At 48.1% G+C, this 16,765-nt stretch overlaps 1 protein-coding gene across 3 annotated transcripts in view; it reads right to left on the bottom strand.

The window, feature by feature from the left end:
* Window positions 1–242: 242 nt before the first annotated feature.
* Window positions 243–16,765, bottom strand: part of SLC25A22 (solute carrier family 25 member 22) — a 51,973-nt gene continuing 35,450 nt past the window's right edge. For all 3 annotated transcript variants that reach the window (XM_058806751.1, XM_058806752.1, XM_058806753.1), the window contains exons 5-10: window positions 15,782–15,872; window positions 7,107–7,225; window positions 5,151–5,319; window positions 4,180–4,334; window positions 3,290–3,365; window positions 243–2,469 (exon numbers count right to left, since the gene is read on the bottom strand). In XM_058806751.1, coding sequence (XP_058662734.1) covers window positions 2,316–2,469; window positions 3,290–3,365; window positions 4,180–4,334; window positions 5,151–5,319; window positions 7,107–7,225; window positions 15,782–15,872 — 764 coding nt within the window. In that variant the 3' untranslated portion in view covers window positions 243–2,315. The remainder of the gene's footprint in view (window positions 2,470–3,289; window positions 3,366–4,179; window positions 4,335–5,150; window positions 5,320–7,106; window positions 7,226–15,781; window positions 15,873–16,765) is intronic.

Raw genomic sequence — 16,765 nt, 5'->3', positions numbered from 1 at the left:
CATCCTGAAGGACAAGGAGAGCTTTCCCTGAATCTTAGCCCTTCACTGCACCAAATTTTCCTCCAAACTTAACCCCACTATACAAACCTGCACCCACACACATTCCTGAAGCCACAAGTCACCCATTTTCCAGGACATTCCTTGCAGGAAGAAGGGCAAGCTGAAACCCCACAAGTTTTATCATCAGGGTCTCTTTTGGGGACCCTCCCTGTAAATCAAAAAGCAGCCAGGAATGGGGCAGCTTAAAGAAAAAATAAAATAAACCTTTCTCTTTTAATCCACCCAAGGGAAATCCAGAACAAGAGCAGCGTCACAGCACTACACACAGCACAGACATCTATCATTGCCTTTGCACAGATTCCTTCCCAGATACACAGAGAAGTCATTAAGAAAAAAGAAAAGAGAAAATTATTCACATATGCAAAGTGACAAGTAACAAATCAGCCACAGAACAACTTTTTCAAAGAGAAAAAGGATGCATCAAGGAAGAAGGCCCCCAACATACACATTTCACAAAAACCTAACCAAAGAACGGTGAAACAGAGGTGGTTTTCTTTTAAACATTAAAAACAAGGCTATTTTAAAAATTAATTTAAATACACATTCAAAACACAAACACCAAGCAGGCGCCTGGAGAATAAAGCAAAAAGAAGGAATGAAAAGTGAATTCAATCAGTTTAATTTCAACACCAAAGTTGGGTGGATTGCACCAAATGGAATAAATAACGAAGATCACACTGGGTTGGTAGATCTCACACTTAAGATAATTTCAACTAGAATTAGTCACACAGCCCAAGAGAGTACTGAATGAGGAATTCCTCTGACAAGTGATATTAGCTGGGGCAGTGTCCCTTTGACAGAGCAGGCTGTAGGTGTGGGTTCGCCCCCTGCCACCCAGCCCTGATCCCCACAGGGAGCAAACAGGATGTTCTTGTGATGCACGGGGCTCACAAACAGCTCCCTGCTCAGAGAGTGTCAACCCTCTGCCTCTTCCACACCCACTGGCTCCAGCCACACCCAAGGCAAACATCAGAGCACAACCAGACCTTGTGTTCTCACCTGGCAGGGTGAGCCCACAGGTGCAGCATTTCTACTGCTGCTCCATGGGGTTGGGCAGTGCCAGAACTGGAGCCAGTGCTTCCTTCCACACACCTGGGGTCAGGCTGGGAAAAAATCAGATCAGCTGATCTACACCTGCAGCCACAGCTTTATCACTCTAGGAGTGGGCAGGCTGAAGGAATGTAAGTGGCTTCTTTTTGTTTGGTTTTTCCTCCCCACAACCCTGAATAAAAAAAAAAAAACCTCAAACAAAACAGAAAAAAACCTAAAAACAAAAACAACAAAAAAAATCCCAAAATAGAACTAAAGAAAATCCCCACAAAACAAAACAACTCCCCAAAAAACAAACTAATAAAACAAAAACAAACAAAAAAACCAAAACAAAAACAAAAGACCCACCCAGAAACAAAAATAACTTGATCCCAAGTTCCTCTCCCTTCCGTGCCTGTAGCCAAGCAGGGAAGCATCTTTGGACATTCATGTGATCCCACAGACATGTTCCCTACAGAGCAGACACCTTATTTCTGCACCTCACCCAGATGTGCCTGTGACACCTAGTTAGGAGGGATGTCCCTTTGCTTTAAAACAAAAATAATTACAAAATCAATAGGAACAGTCAGAATTCATTTAAGTCCAACTAGTTTTTAAAAAGGGAGAAGGGAGGACTGAAGGTTTCCAGGCCAAGGAACTTGCCAGAGCCAGCATCCCCCCCACCCCTGCCTCCAGCAGCAATGAGTTAAGCCCCCTTTGTGCAGCATTCACTCTTGACCCGAGGTCAGCAGAGCCAAGGAGGCGCTGAGGGGACACAGCTGCCCCTCCAGCTCCTCCTCAGATGGCTGGCAGCTCCAGGTAGAAAGGGAAACTCGAGTGGATGAGGATTGAAGTTATTACTTTCCCATCTCTCCTCCTCCCCAAGACTGAGAGGAGACTTCTGGGTCTGCAAGCCCAGTCTGCGCTTACCAGTGTCCTTAAGAATGACAATTTAAAAGCAAAAAGTGGGAAATTAAAAAGAGAGAGAGTGAGAGAGAGAGAGAGAGGAATAATTAAGTATTGTCCATGGAAGGAGCGGGAGGGGCGGGTTCCAGAGGCGGCAGGGAAGGGACTCTCTCCCTCCCCAGTCTGCCCACGCGGGCCCCAGGTCCCTTGCGGCCCTGCCGAAGCCTTTGCGCTGTTGCTGTGACACGGATGGACAGGGATGGCGAACACGGGGATGGATCCGGCGCTGCACGGGGGCAGGCACAGGCAGCCCCGCAGGGCTAGGCCCGGCGCCTGGGGAGCAGGTCCAGCAGGAACTCCGCGATGCCCACGAAGTACACCACTTGTGCAATGCCGAAGAGAGGAGCGATCACCAGGGCTCGGCAGTAGGCCCCTTTGAAGAAGGCCAAGGGCCCTTCCCTCTGCCAGATCTTCCTGGGGACAAATGGCACAGACAGGTAAGTGTCCATCCCACCCCTCCACCGTGCCAGGAGAGCCCCTGGCCGTGCCCTGCCTTTCCACCTCCCTCCAGAGACTAAACTCAGGCAAGCTCTATTGCCTGGCACGGCCCCCACAGCAAATCTCCCATCACTGCCCAAGTGCTCTACAAGTGGCCGTGCAGGAACTTGCCCCATCCCTGCATCCCTGCTCGTGTCCAGAAGTACAGCTAACACAACCCCATGCTTGCATTGAGCGATCCCCCTGCTCAAAAGCTCCCTCAGCATGGGACGAAGCCAGATGGCAACAGATTCTGGCTACCACTGGAATACAAAAGCAGAGAAGTCCCTTTGTGTTTTGAAGCAGCCAGACCATAGTTTAGCAAAGGATCAGAGGATAATGCAGCTGGGGACAGCACACTCTGGCAACGCTTCTGCAGACACTGCACAGAGCAGTCCCAGGAGGGATATGAGACTCAATACTGTAGGATTTTCCAACAGTGGGGCCTTGGGAGAGACTACAACATTGCCTCCCTTTGCAGAAATAAAATCTCAGTGTTATGACTACTGGGGTTTGGACAGAAGTATTTAAATATAAATGCTATATTTTTCTTGCTCAATATGGGAAGTTCTCTTTTATAAAACTATATTTATACATCTGCTCATATATCTATATATATATCTCCAGATAGACAGATAGATTGATAGAAGCACAGGGACAGAGGGAACATGAAGCACAGCTTCTGGTTGGATGTAGAAGCTGCACTGCCTGCCTGGCCAAACACCTGATGTGGTGGCTCTGCCATGAGGAGCCTTACTTGGTGCAGTCCAGGATGCCTGAGTAGGTGTCCTCATTGACTCCTCTCTGCAAGGACTGCAGCCGGGTTTTGATCACTGGGGGGAAAGAGAGGGGAGACACTGCTGAGCACTGGAGTGTAGCAGGCAGGAGAGTAACGTCTTTGAAATGATCAGAACAAAATTACCTAGAATACAGACCATTTTCACACATTTATCAGGGAAAACAAACCCATTCCTTTACATATGGATAAAAGAAACACAAAGCCACCCAAAACCCAACCCCTCCCTCCCTCCCTGTGATCAAGGTTTCAAAAGCTGACTTAAGCTTTAAACCTTCCAAATTCAGATATGTCTCTGCAAAGTGGGAACTTATTTTCAATAGCTCATCTCCTTCAGGAAGAGGCATCTAAAACACATAATTCTACTCCTACATTTCTTCACACCTTGGAGCATGTGCAGTGTTGGGGAAAGAGCAATTACTTTCTGGTGTTTTTCACAGGAGAGAAACCAAGGTGGTACTTAAGGCAGTTGCTGTGGAGCAGGAGAAAAGGCCACAGATCTGAGGCTTCCCCTGTTTGCCCAGACAATTTTAAGTCCACTTGGTCTGCATATTATTGCCATTATTGCCTCACATGGAAATGTGCCTTTCCTGCCAAGAATATCTGAAATCAGTGACACTCTCTTCCTGACATACCTAATAAGTACTGCAAACCTGTGTGTAAGCTGTGGCCCATGTTGTAACTCAGCTGAACTCACACCATCAGAGCTGGAGGCAGCAGAGCTGTCCCTTTCTGTGTGCTCATGCTGCAAAAAGGCTGGCACAGTCACCCTCCTCTCACCTGGCCCAGCCTGGGCCTCTGAGTCCTGTCACTTGGCACCAGGCCACCAGCACAGGCTGCTCAGGACTCACCATCACAAGGATTGACAGCCACTGCAGCCGTACTGCCAGCCACACATCCAGAGAGGAAGGACACGTAGAACGGAGCCTTGACATTGGGGTCCTTCTGGCCCAGCTTGTTCAGGTTTGCAAACAGTGGGAAGTAAACAATGGAGAATGGGACATCCCTGCAGTGGGGCAGGAAAAAAGGAAGAAAGAACAAGGATGAGCGAAGTCAGCACAGGACACCAACAAACTGAGCAAAGGAAGGGCTGCAAGCATCACACATTGTCAGCACAGCCACGAGTGCAATGCAGATATCCTGGCTCTGTGACTGCAGTGCAGACAGGAGCTAAAACTCAGTGGGGCAAAAGTGACTGCACAAAGGACAACAGGCCTATGGGAGGGATGTAGCCCTGCAGGATCAGTGGGCTCCTCCTTTTCTCCAACACTCAAACCAAAGACACCAGCACATTCAGAGGTCAACTGTTTTGACCACTTTTGTTAATTACAAGAGGTCCCATCCTGCCCTCCATCGCCCTGGGTGCTGCTTTAGCTCTACCTTTGTTAAAGCTAGAGTGACACTGTGAAAGCATAGGCAGAGTGTCAGAGCAGGCATCAGTCCTTGCATCCAACACGCTCTGTGGCCAGCTCCCATTGCACACCCTGGGGTCTCAGGCTGACAGTTTTACTCTGCCAGCTCACATGGACTTCTGTACAGTGTGAAAATACAGATCATGGGGCACACAAAAACCTTTCACAGAAAGCAGCAGAATTAAATCTTACAGGAACAAAAAGATACCCTCCATCGCTTCTCTGACCTTTCCTTCTTTAATGTACTAAACCTGTGCATGGAAAACGAACTAAACCAAGCCCACACCTGCTGAAGCCAACACTTCCTTTCCAGGCTCATCCCCGGGATGGGTGGTGCCTCAGGCCCAAGGCTGGGGATGCCAGTGCCCTGTGCAAAAGCCCACGCCATCCTACCTTAGCAGCCATCCTACCTTAGCAGCGTGGCTCCCAGGCCCTTGTAGAGTCCGGCGATGCCTTTGCTCCGCAGCAGCTCCCTGGTTATCTGGGTCGCTGTGGGGCGCTTTTCCACAGCCGGCTTGGCCGCCGCCGCGGGGGAGGAGGAGGGCTGGCCCTGCGCCGCCATGAGCTTCCTCTGTGCCTCTGGGGAGCAGAGCGCCAGCCCCGGTCTGTGGGTGCCCCACAGCAGCCTCCTGCCGCCCGTGCCCCACAGCAGCCTCCTGCCGCCCCATGCCCCACAGCAGCCTCCTGCTGCCCCATGCCCCACAGCAGCCTCCTGCCGCCCCATGCCCCACAGCAGCCTCCTGCTGCCCGTGCCCCACAGCAGCCTCCTGCCGCCCCATGCCCCACAGCAGCCTCCCTCAGCCTGTGCCCCACAGCAGCCTCCCACTGCCCAGGCTGCGGGACACGGAACCACAGGGGCAGCACAACACACACACAAAGGCCAGGCAGGTGCCCTGCCAGCCTGTCCCCCAGTGTACCCATTCCCTCAGCCTGTGCCAGTCGCTGGCAGTGCTGCCACAGCACAGGGCTGTCGGCTGCGCTCTCCCACCGGCCGGTTTGCCCAAGCCCGTCCCACACCATCTCCGCAGTGCAGAGAACAGGGGGTGCTGTGAGCAGGCAAGGGACAGTCCCTGCTTCCAGGTGTGTCCCTGAGCTGCCAGTGTAACAAACAGGATGCTCATAAACGAGACAGTTTTCCCCAAGTTCTGTTCTTTGCCTCCCTCCCCGGGAAGCAATCATTAACCTGGGGAGTTTCTCAGTCACATTTCTAAACACATCCTGGTTCCTCCCACTTTTCCAACTGCTGCACTTCGGCCCTTTGGCCAGAAGATGGAGAGCACCTCACTCTGTAAGTAATCCCGGCACACCACAGCTCTCCTGCCACACAGAGAACAGGCTGTTCACAGCATCGAAAACCTCTCCTGAACCCTCAAACCACGGATTAAATCCTTCCAACATTTTAAAATAATACGCACAAAGAGGATAAGGTCTGCAGTAAAACCAGTGAAGAGAGAAAAGAAAAAGTAAATCTGTGATTATTCAGGAATGCCACATCAAATGAGAGATTAAAGGACAAATTGGCCCATTTTCCAGGAAGGGCCATAAACATGGTATCTAACAGTGTCATGCAGGGCTCCTGGGAAGTGGGGCCACAGCCCAGACTGACCTCTGGAAGAAACTAAGGAAGGAGCAAACAGCTCTCTCCCCTGGAGTCTCCATGCCAGACTCTGGTCTCTGCTCTCACCAGAAACACTCCACAGTGTTTCAGCCAAAAGGCTCACGCTCCCTCCTGCCTCTGCTGCCTGCCAGCTCACGCCCACAGTCCCAGGAGCCTGATCCCAAATCTCGTTCAAATACAGTGCACTGGGAGAATTTTATTTACTGTTTCAACCAAGACAAACTGCTGATTTTGTCAGAGAGGAAAAAAGAGTACAAGGGGAGACATGTCATCTGAAAATAACACATCCCCTTGGGAAGCTGTTAGGGAGGTGCTACAAACAGACATCAGAAAACACAGAGATGGAGGAAGCAGCACAGGAAAGGCACTGGAGGATGTTAATCCCTTTTGGGTGCACAGGATCTACCAGGTTTGAATCACCCACAAGCTGACCACCCACTCATCTCTCCTGTCTCTCCATCCACCAACAGCATTTGCTGTTTTGCTTGCCAAGCCTATTGCTTTGAGCAAAAAACCCACCACCTTTTGTAACTGCAAGGGCCTCTGCAAAGCCAGCTGAGCAAAGTGCAGGGGGAAGGAAGCTGGGAGGAGGAGGAGAAACCTGCTACATCTGTGGTATCTCTGACGTGGGAGAGCAGGGGGAGGGAAAAGGGTTTTCTCCACTCCTCCTCTCAGCTCTGCCTTGAAAGCCCAGCCCCAGCTCCTTCCCCCTCCCTGCTGAGGGCACAGGGAAGGAGAGCCCACGTACCAATGCGTCCTGCGTCCTGCAGCTGGATTTTGAGCATCTCCATGGGAGTGGTGACAATCACCTGGCAGGTACCTGCACCACAGCCTGCCAGCATCTCCCTCAGCAGTGTCAGCTTTTTCCTGCCCAAAGAAAAGAGAGAGAGTCATCAGAGGAGGTGGCCTGGAATAACACTTGGCCAGCTGGGTACAAGGCTCGAGGCCTCTTGGCCAGCTGGGGGTTACAGGAAAGGCAGCCAAGGGGACAGCAGAACCTGCTAGGCCTGACAGTTCAGCACAACCCTGGCTTGGCATCTCTGCCAGCACCACCGGACCTGGAAAACAGACTCATTTTGTCCCCAGAAACAGAACATTCAGAAAAGCCACAAGCCCCATCAGAACAGCCCCAAACAGGAGTACACAGCCCCCTCCACCCATAGGCACAGCACTGCAGCTTCTTCCAGGCTGATGGTGCCCCTGGTCAGGGCACAGCTTTCAGAAAGGGTATCACTTCAGAGGGCAGCAGAGGACCTGAGCATTAAGGGGGATAAGCAGCTTTCCTCCTGCCAGCCTAGTCATTTAAAAATTGTCAACAAACACAGACCACAGGACTAGGAACAAGGAGGGAAAATATTCAACTTGCTGCTTTAGAGTTCTCTGAGAAAAGCAAAGTAAATAAAGAGTGAATATGAATCAGGGAGGCAGTTCCTCTGTGGCTAGGAGCTGTTTCATGTTACAAGGTTTTCCAAACCTGAACAAATAGCCTTTGCACTAAACTGGTTCTCCCTGAGAGACAAGGGATGGGATGGACCTCCAGCAATGAAGATTTGTGTATTCTCTGCACTAGAGAGCAGGGACTATCAGCAACATGTTCTCCTGCAGCAAAATGCAGCATTTCATTGTTCCCTCCATTCCAAAACTATGAAAGAGCCCAGCTAAGGCTAAAAAGAGGAATTCACGATACAAAACCTCATAAGATATTCAGAAAGTGATGTGGTTTTGCCCTGTAAAATAATCTCATGCCTTGGCACCAGAAAACACAGACTTGATTAAAAAGTACACCTGACCTGGTCTTTCCTAAAAGGGCTTAAAAAAGAAGTGTGTATAAATCACACAGCCAGAGAGAAACAGCCTCCTCTTTTTTGTTTTAAATGCAAGTACCATTTTTACCTCCCCCAGCCCTGCTCTGCAGCAATACCTCATCTTAACCTGCTCAAGGCACATCCCCACGCTGTGGCAGAAGCAGTCCCACAGTGACACTCCCCACTCCCTTGCACAGCCCAGGCACACTCCCTGCCAGGGGTTTCCCAAGCACACACACAGCCCAGCTGTGGGGCAGTGGGCCAGCAAAGCAGTTTCATTGCCAGCCCTACAGGAAAGGGAGGGCAGATGCACAGTAATCCTGCTGGCCCACCACGTAAGCTGGGCCCATTTCTCCACCTCTCATCTTCTCTGGAGAGGATATGAGAGCAGGGGATTAAAGGCACAGAGCCACAACAGAGATTACCAGTGACTAAATATAGAGCTCTCCTATAAGGCTGAAAGAAGGAATATTTCAGTCTCCCCTTTCCAAATTTCCCCACAGATGAGGAGCTGCAAAGAACAATCCCTCCCACGGAGTTACCCACACGGGTGCTTGCTGTGTGCACAGCAGGCTTTCCTGGAGGTGTGGGGGAACTAGGGTGTGCAAATCCAGAGGTTCCCACTGCCACTGCCATTTGGACGTGGCCAACTTGTGCCTTTTGGGTGGCCTGAAGCACAGCAGCAGTCTCTGAGTGGCTTGATACAGTCAGCAGCAAGGCTGCACAGTCCCCAGCCTGGCTGTGGGAGGAAGCAAACCACCCAAAGGAGCTGGCTGCCAGAAGCTCTCCTTGGCACAGCAGAGCATCTCCCACTTTAGCAAGAGCCCTGGAGCATCCCTAGAGTACATATCTTCTGGCTTTCATCCAGGGTGACTGCTTTGATAACCAGTTCAAAAGATCAGGAAAGATTTGGCCTACATATTCATCTTGGACCATTATCCCAGCCAACTAAAGTCATCCATGACTTGATGGAGCTATGCCAGTATGGCCCAAGGAAGGATTTACACATGTGGGTGTACTTTAGAGATGTCAAACAGATACATCAAAAGCATCTAGAACAAGGGCTTTCAGCTTTTGGTTTGCACATCCTGGGAACTGGGGAGAGTCCAAGAAAAAATGTAGCTTAGGATAAGCAAATCTTTTGACAGGTTTAAAAGCTGCCATACAGGGGTCAAACTGCCTTTGCAAAACCTCACCAGTCTGCACATAAAAGGAAAGTCTGAAAACTGTTAATCTCTGCACAACAAAGGAGTTTAAATATTTAAGGCACCACTGGCCTTATCCCCAGTGGTTTAAAAACCAGCACATCTCAACTAACTTCAAAAGCTGCAACATCAGCAAAGATCTGATCCTACAAATCCAGAAACCATCTTTTATCACAGCAAGGGAGTGTTAAATATAACATATACACAATAGCCTAAAATTCTGCGCTGGCAGAAATCAGTTGTTCTACATTTTTTACTGACATACTATTAATTTGTGACAAGTCAAAAATGTCAAATGGAAAGGCGAGGAGATACTTGATTTAAATTAGATGCTTGATTTAAATTAGAGTTTCAAACTAGAACTGAAAAAGTCAAAAAACAGGAACTAGAGGTTTATGGAAGGCTTTTGGGGAGCAATCAATTCAAAGTCAGGATCTCTGACAGCATTGATATATTGATGTCACATGGGAACAGTTTAGGGTTTTTTCAAGTTTCTCAGAATCTTGACCATGTGGGAATTTACTGTATTTGGGCAGGGACCAGAACCAGCCATTCTGGAATCAGGATAACATTTCCAGAGAGGAAATCTCTGAGCTAAAGAAAAATCCATCCAAAGCAATCCATTTTTATTTCCTACCCAAAAGGCTACTGTCCCCATCTTGGACATCACCTTCCTCACTCATAAAATAACCCCTGCCTCTGTCTGTCAGGCCAAGAGGCTGCAGAAAGCTCCCCAGGAGTTTCAAAGCAGACAGAGCCAGTTCCTTTCAAACAATTTACATAGTGGGTCTTTGATATGGATTAGAAGACCAGCAGACAGGAGTTGTCCTTCAAAGGAAGAGCTCCCTCTCTGCCACAGTCACAGGGGGATGTGCACACAAACTGCCCTTTAATCCAACCCCTGATTTTCCAAGGGGGAACAAGCTACTGCAACTGCACCTCAGAAAAGCTGGAGCTACAATGCTGGAAATGTAAAAGCAATACAGTTCCCACTACAAGCTCCCTCTCATTTCTAGTGCCAGCTCAAAAATGCCTCAGACAAGCCAAATAAAGTACTGATGTAGAACAGATACATCTCAAAGTAACATGCCAGATTAAATGTTGATCTGGAAGCCATTATTCCAGGAATGTACAGGAGTTCTGTGTTGCATGTTTGGACTAAGTCAAGAGGAGGTTGACTCTTTACCTGCATCAGGTTTGCCCTGGCAGGAAATTCCAAGTGTTTTGTTCCTATGTGAACATTTGTGGAAGTGAACAATGGACAGGGTAACACGACTGAGCATGCTGAACACAGACACAACCCATGTTTCAACCCAAGACATGTGCCTGGAATGATGACAAGGACAATGCTCCTCCCATGGGTGCATTCTGTGATTAAACAGCACATCTCTATCTCCCTCCAGATTAACAGGTGAAAGTGCATTTACTTTTTGGCTGACCTTTGATGTCAACAGTTTCAACCCACTGTAACTGCCTGGCCTCTGTGTGCTAAGTAAAAGAGCTCTCCCCAAACAGCTGTTCCTGAATTGGCACAGTGACATGATCAGCTCCTGTCTCCTCAAGGGGAAGGGAGCGATTTCCCCAGTTCCAAGTCTCAGTGAGTTGGATGAGGGCTACCTACACCGAAGAGGTGTCTGAGTATCCAGTGGATAACTGCAGGAGAGGCTGCCTGGGCACACAAGTGCCAAAGAAAGACTAAGCACAGTCTTGTGCAGGGTGATACAACAGCTCAGCACCAGGACTAGCAGCAGCACTCCTTCTTCCTAAATTGAAAGCCTCACTTTACAGCCTAAGTGTTCTGCAGCTCAAGGATCATCCAAGCCATGCAATTGATACTTAAACTCATGCCACAGAAGAGATGGTCCAAGTATTTCAGGAGAGCCTGAAAGAAGAGCAGATGAAGGAAAGAGCCCTGGGGTCATATATCACTTGGGAAGGCAATGGACAACAAGCTCCAGCCTCCACAACTGCACAAGACTGAAGGAAAAATACCTCACTTGTCCCCACTTGGCTATTTCTCTTCCTTGTGCAAAGATACAAGACAAGAGGAAGCAGAATAGAAGAAAATTTTCTAGCATCAGCAGAGACAGAATTAAGTCAGTCATGCTGGTCTGCCTAGGAATCTGAGCTGCTAAGACAGCAGATTGCCAGCCTTTGCTTCAGAAAACAAACAAAAAAAGGTCAAGATTAAAGAGGACAGGATGAGTAAGGGAATAACACCTTGGAGAAGAGCAGCAGGAAACTCATCCAGGGACACTGGAAAGTTTTTATGAGCAACAAATTGCTTATGTAAGAAGGCATGAGACACTTTACTGCAGCCAAGGCAGAATATTTAACCAAGAACATGAAAAATGAACAAAACCTGGCAAACACATGCCCAACAAAACAGCTACCTGGCACTCCACACTTTGGAGATAAACACAAAACTTTGTAGAACACTTAAAAGGAACTGGTTTATGAAATGTTTAACACCCAGATTCAAAGAGGATATAAAAAGCAGGTAATACTTAAATCAATCAAAGAGGCCTCACACACTGAGTACCCAATAGTCAATGATGTACTTTAAATCCTGGTGTACTATCAATCTAAATTGCCTTCTCAGCTTCATACCCAAGTGCTTCATAGTCAAGCACTTCACTTCGCCCTGGTGACTCCTCACATCCTCTGCTCTGGATAATGAAGCCACTCCTATTTTAACAGCAGCCATGAAACTGAGTCTCTCAACACATGCAGCTTCAAAAAGCCAGAGTTTTAAAAAATCCCATCTGTTTCCAGCAGCCTGAAGACCTGGTTTCCCCTCTCTCCACATTCTGCCTTCCCCAGCCTAGTGAAAACTCTTCCCCACAGAAAGACACAGGAACAAAGACCTGCCTGGAGACTCCTATGTGGCCCACCTTCTTCTCCTGGGAATTACAGAAGCTCTTAGGTCAAAATCATCACAGGAAATCACTTGACCTTATCACCTTTGTCAATCATGGTCATGGAGTACCCTTCAGGTTTTTCAGTCTCCCTCCTCTCCTCCACAGCATAGCAAGCATGTCTTCAGCACACACACAACTCACTCAGGCCTTTGTCACTCCTAAATGACCAGGACAGCTTGGAAGGACCAACTCAGTTTTGTTTCTTGAGAAAACAAAAAAGCTGTAGCTGTAGGTTATCATAATGGCCTTGACATCAAAATAGAAACTGGCAAAGAAATAGAAACTGGCCAAGAAGCAGAAATGACATCCCCCAGCCTGTAAGCACACATGCTCCCTGCACCATAAGGAGGGGAAAAGCATGGTACAGGCAGGAGTGCCTCCCTGAGTTAGCCTCAGGCTGGAGAGAGCTGCAGGAACACACACCTGCACACTCAGGAGAGAGCTGCACCAACAAGGACATGAGATCCCTTGTGAGGACCTGCTGCCCCAGTGCTCTACCCCCAGCAGTGTCCAAGGGCAGAGTCAGGGAAAAGGGAGTCTAGCACAAACCCGTAGTGATAACATCCCTAAAATACTCTTCCAGCAATGCGCAGTCAGGAGCTTCCTACACCACAGGTGCTGTTTTCAGTCAGGCCTTTCAAAAATAGGCTTCATGCCACTTTTTTATCCTGGCAGTTTAAAAGCAATTTCAACACAAAGTTTTTCAAAGGATAAAAATAAATACATTAATGCACACTGAAAGCTGTTGTTTAACTTGAGGCTACTTTGAGTCATTTGAGTCATGCTGGAATTGCCACACTCTCTCTGGTCCACACGTGCTTCCTCCTCTTGCACATTGAGGTCTATTTTAATACCATATATTTTAATCAGCAAATACTGGTAGAACATGCATATTTTATCAGAAAAGGATTACCAACTCGTGCAACATATTTCAGGCAAGACAACTGCTACATGCTTAGCACAAAGGCATTCAATGTAAACAGGCCTAGAAGAATTCAGCATCTTTGAGTCAGAGCATCCTTTGGGATACTGACCCAAGGGCACAGCATCTATGAAAATACACAGCAGACAGACTGGTTTGTGCAAAAAGGACTTTGAGGGAGCTGAACCAAGATCTTGCTGATCCAACCTTACATTGATCCTCACCCCCTCACTGTGCTTTGCCCAATGTATCACCTTGACTCATGCAATTACACATCAAGAAATGAAACCATATTCATGTGCCAGGCAGCTCCAGGCTTCACCTTTCTAACCCCAAGCTATTTTGTTGTTTATAACTAGGCTTTGGCTGGAATTGTGAAATAGGTGGCCCAGCCCTGTGATGTGCCAGCAGGTATGCACCCTGTTGGGTCCTGGGTGGGAAAGGCCTTTAAATTCCAGCACTGCTAATCCTGTCCCATCTTACCAAGGCAGCTGGGGAGGATGGGACAGAAGCATCCCAAGGGAGAAAACTACCAGATCCCACATTCATAGCCTGTACCAGATACAACAAATCTACAAGGTATTTTTCTTCCCATCATATTTGCAGTGATGTTTCTAGGTAGAAATACCTTACATCATCAAGGCTCTGCCTCTCTGTCCAGCTCACACTGGCTACCCTCAAGAGCACAGCTGACCAGATTTCACTCATCCAATCCCCCCACGGTGGTTAAATGAGATGAGTGACCCTGACTCCACATGCTGCTGGGTGCTCTTGTCACCTAACCGTGGCCCAATGTCTCTTTTCTCTAAAGGAACTAAAATGCTCTGTGTTGAGACACAAAGACTGCCCACTACCTGGGTGGTATCATGCTCCTGCTCTAGGTCACTGTAGTGCCAGACCCATCAGTATGTAAGATTTAGGAGAACATGGTGTCTTGCTCTTGGAAAAATTCTCTAGCTCCTTTATTCTGAATTAAGTGCAGCATATCATCTATGTCATGTGTGCACCAGTTAGTGACCCAAGAGTCAAACTGGAAGAGGTCTGAGTGAAAACCTCAGCTGGTCATGGAAACAGCTGCACCCAACTTACTCAAAGACCTGTTCAAAGTTGGACTCAGCACTGCGGCAATCACACACTGGTCCTCTGAGGAAGCCTTTACCTCTTGGTGCAGGACAACAACTGACAGGCATGTCCCCTTTTAATGGCTGAAACATCACAGCAGTGATTGCTCTCCCAGAATGCCAAATATGTTGCAATGCTAGTCTGATTTCTTCCATGGAACCATTCCCTTAGTGGCAGTACAAGGTGTGGCAGATTGGCACCTTTTTGGGCCTGCACAGGCCACTAAGCCCCCACTTTGTAGGTGGTGGCAAAGAGCTGCTGTTTACTGCAATACACCAAGGTGTGCTGGGCTGTCTGCTGCAGGGATGAGACACACCACTTGGTAGAGGACATCACTACCTCCCACTGTCTGAGCGGAGCACAGAAGAGACACTATTCAAAGACTTGAGTCAGAAAATCACGAAGAGCTGTGAGCCGATGAGTCACACAGACATATGTTAGCTGCTACTTTAAAGGACTCCAGAACAAAAGAAAAAAAAAGAAAGAAAAGGTACAGAGAAAAAATGGATTCTCAATCTGTGTCAGTCTACAATGTCCACTGAAGTTGTTGAGGCACTGATCTGCAGCAGCCAGGACTGACGTGATATGTTTTGGGTAATTGTTAAGCTCAGTAATTGTGCTGAGCTTTGCATTTTCACTGAGGCCCCACCCCATTACTGTTAATGGGAATTGCTGGGATCATATCCCAAGCAGGCTGTCATTTTAGCTACTGTCACTGAGGACTGGAGACAATGCCCTTGCCTGCCGCTGGGGAAAGGCCTCTCTCTGATGGGAGACACAACTATTTCTCATGCAATTTGGAAACATCTTGGTGAAAGCAGCATTAAAAATTCAGGATCCAGCTCCTCTCTAGCTTATGCCTTTTACTCACATTTAATTCACATGAACCAAACTCCACTTGCAAGCTGAACCAGTAATTTTATTCCTTCAGCATTTATTTGAAGGTCAGCTGCTGCAAGTGCCCTTAGTTAATTCAGATTTACCACCTCTCTAAAACTATTTTCAAGGTACAAAAGGAGAAGAGGGGTGCTAAGTTTGGGGTCTACAGAACTTGACTTGATACCTTTTCGAGCCAGAAGGAGCATGAGAGGATCCAATAGGATGCTGAGGACAAGAGTCCTCCCAGCAACTGTTTGAGCAATGATCAGTGACATTGGGTTCCTCTCAAATACTTAGACTACACATTCTGGATCTGCTAACCTTGGCTTAAATCTGGGACTATTTTTAGAAGCTTGAGTAAAGAGCAGTCATCCAGTGGAGTGCTTCATGCTTCCCATTTTAGACATCGCATCCTTAGCCTGAACGTAATCACCAGCTGAGCTGTTCAAGGTCAACTCATATTTCAGTCACTGCACTGTCCCATTCCACCTTCTCCTGATGTCTCACCAGACGTGTTGCAAGAGTTGGTGTCTTTCAAGCTGACTGCAGAAGGTCAATTCCCTACTCACCCATCTTTGGAGAGGTGATGCCGGAAGAAGTCATTGGCTGCCAGTTTGATGGCTTTTTCTGGTGTCACTAGAGTCAGGTTCACTGCAGCCCCTGGGCAAGGAAAAGAGAAAAAGGCCATTGGAAAATGACAATAATGGAATTGTTAACTGGATCTTTCAGGAATGTGTTGTAACTTCTGCACAAAACCACAGACAGAAGGATGAGAGCTCCCAGTGCACCAAAGGGATTTAGAAATACAAAACACTACTGAAAATTAACAAGTGTTTCTGCCTCCCAGCACCTTGAGTTTGTGAAAACATCCCCAGATGTGTTTCTACTCCATTTGCCATATGTATTTTGCAATTTCTTCAGCTTCACTACTACCTCCCACCATGTATGTATGCATCCCTGTCTCTCATCCAAGGATGCACTCCTATGAATTCAGAAGGATGTAGATCAAACCTTCAGAAAAGGAGTACAAGATGGTTTAACAACCAGTCCCAACTCCTTTGCAAATATTTTGTGATACTGAGAAGCAAAAGACCCCCTGCCACGCCTTCTCGAAGCAGGGATCCGTTCCCAGCTTCCTCCCAAAAAAATCCCAAAAATCCAGAGCAGCTGGAATTCTAAGCAGCTCAGCAAAGGCAGAGCCATTGAAAGACCTGGAGGCTGGCTGAAGTCACCTGGCTCATTGGCTCATTGCACAGAACCAGCTCTAGACCAGCCCTTAGAGCAAAGTGGCTTCCCCTGTGTGTCACCACTGGGTGTCACCCCCAGAACAGCCACCGCTGAAGTGGCTTTTTGCCCACCACAAGCTGCAGCACACAGAAATTCCCCTCTGAGCTCCATGGCAAGGCTTGCTGGGGGACCTGGGGTGTAAATAAGCCTTGGCTCCCTGCATCCCCCACCCGCCTGAGTGCCCTTTTGTCAGCAGCAACAAACAGCAAATCCCTGTATTGTGCCTGCCACAATGAAAGGCCTGCATGGCCTGGCTGGCTGCTGTG

This window comes from Ammospiza caudacuta, chromosome 6, assembly GCF_027887145.1.
Source record: "Ammospiza caudacuta isolate bAmmCau1 chromosome 6, bAmmCau1.pri, whole genome shotgun sequence".
Classification (NCBI taxonomy): domain Eukaryota; kingdom Metazoa; phylum Chordata; class Aves; order Passeriformes; family Passerellidae; genus Ammospiza; species Ammospiza caudacuta.
The sequence above is the reverse complement of the archived record's forward strand: the minus strand, read 5'-3'. Positions and strand labels throughout refer to the sequence as shown.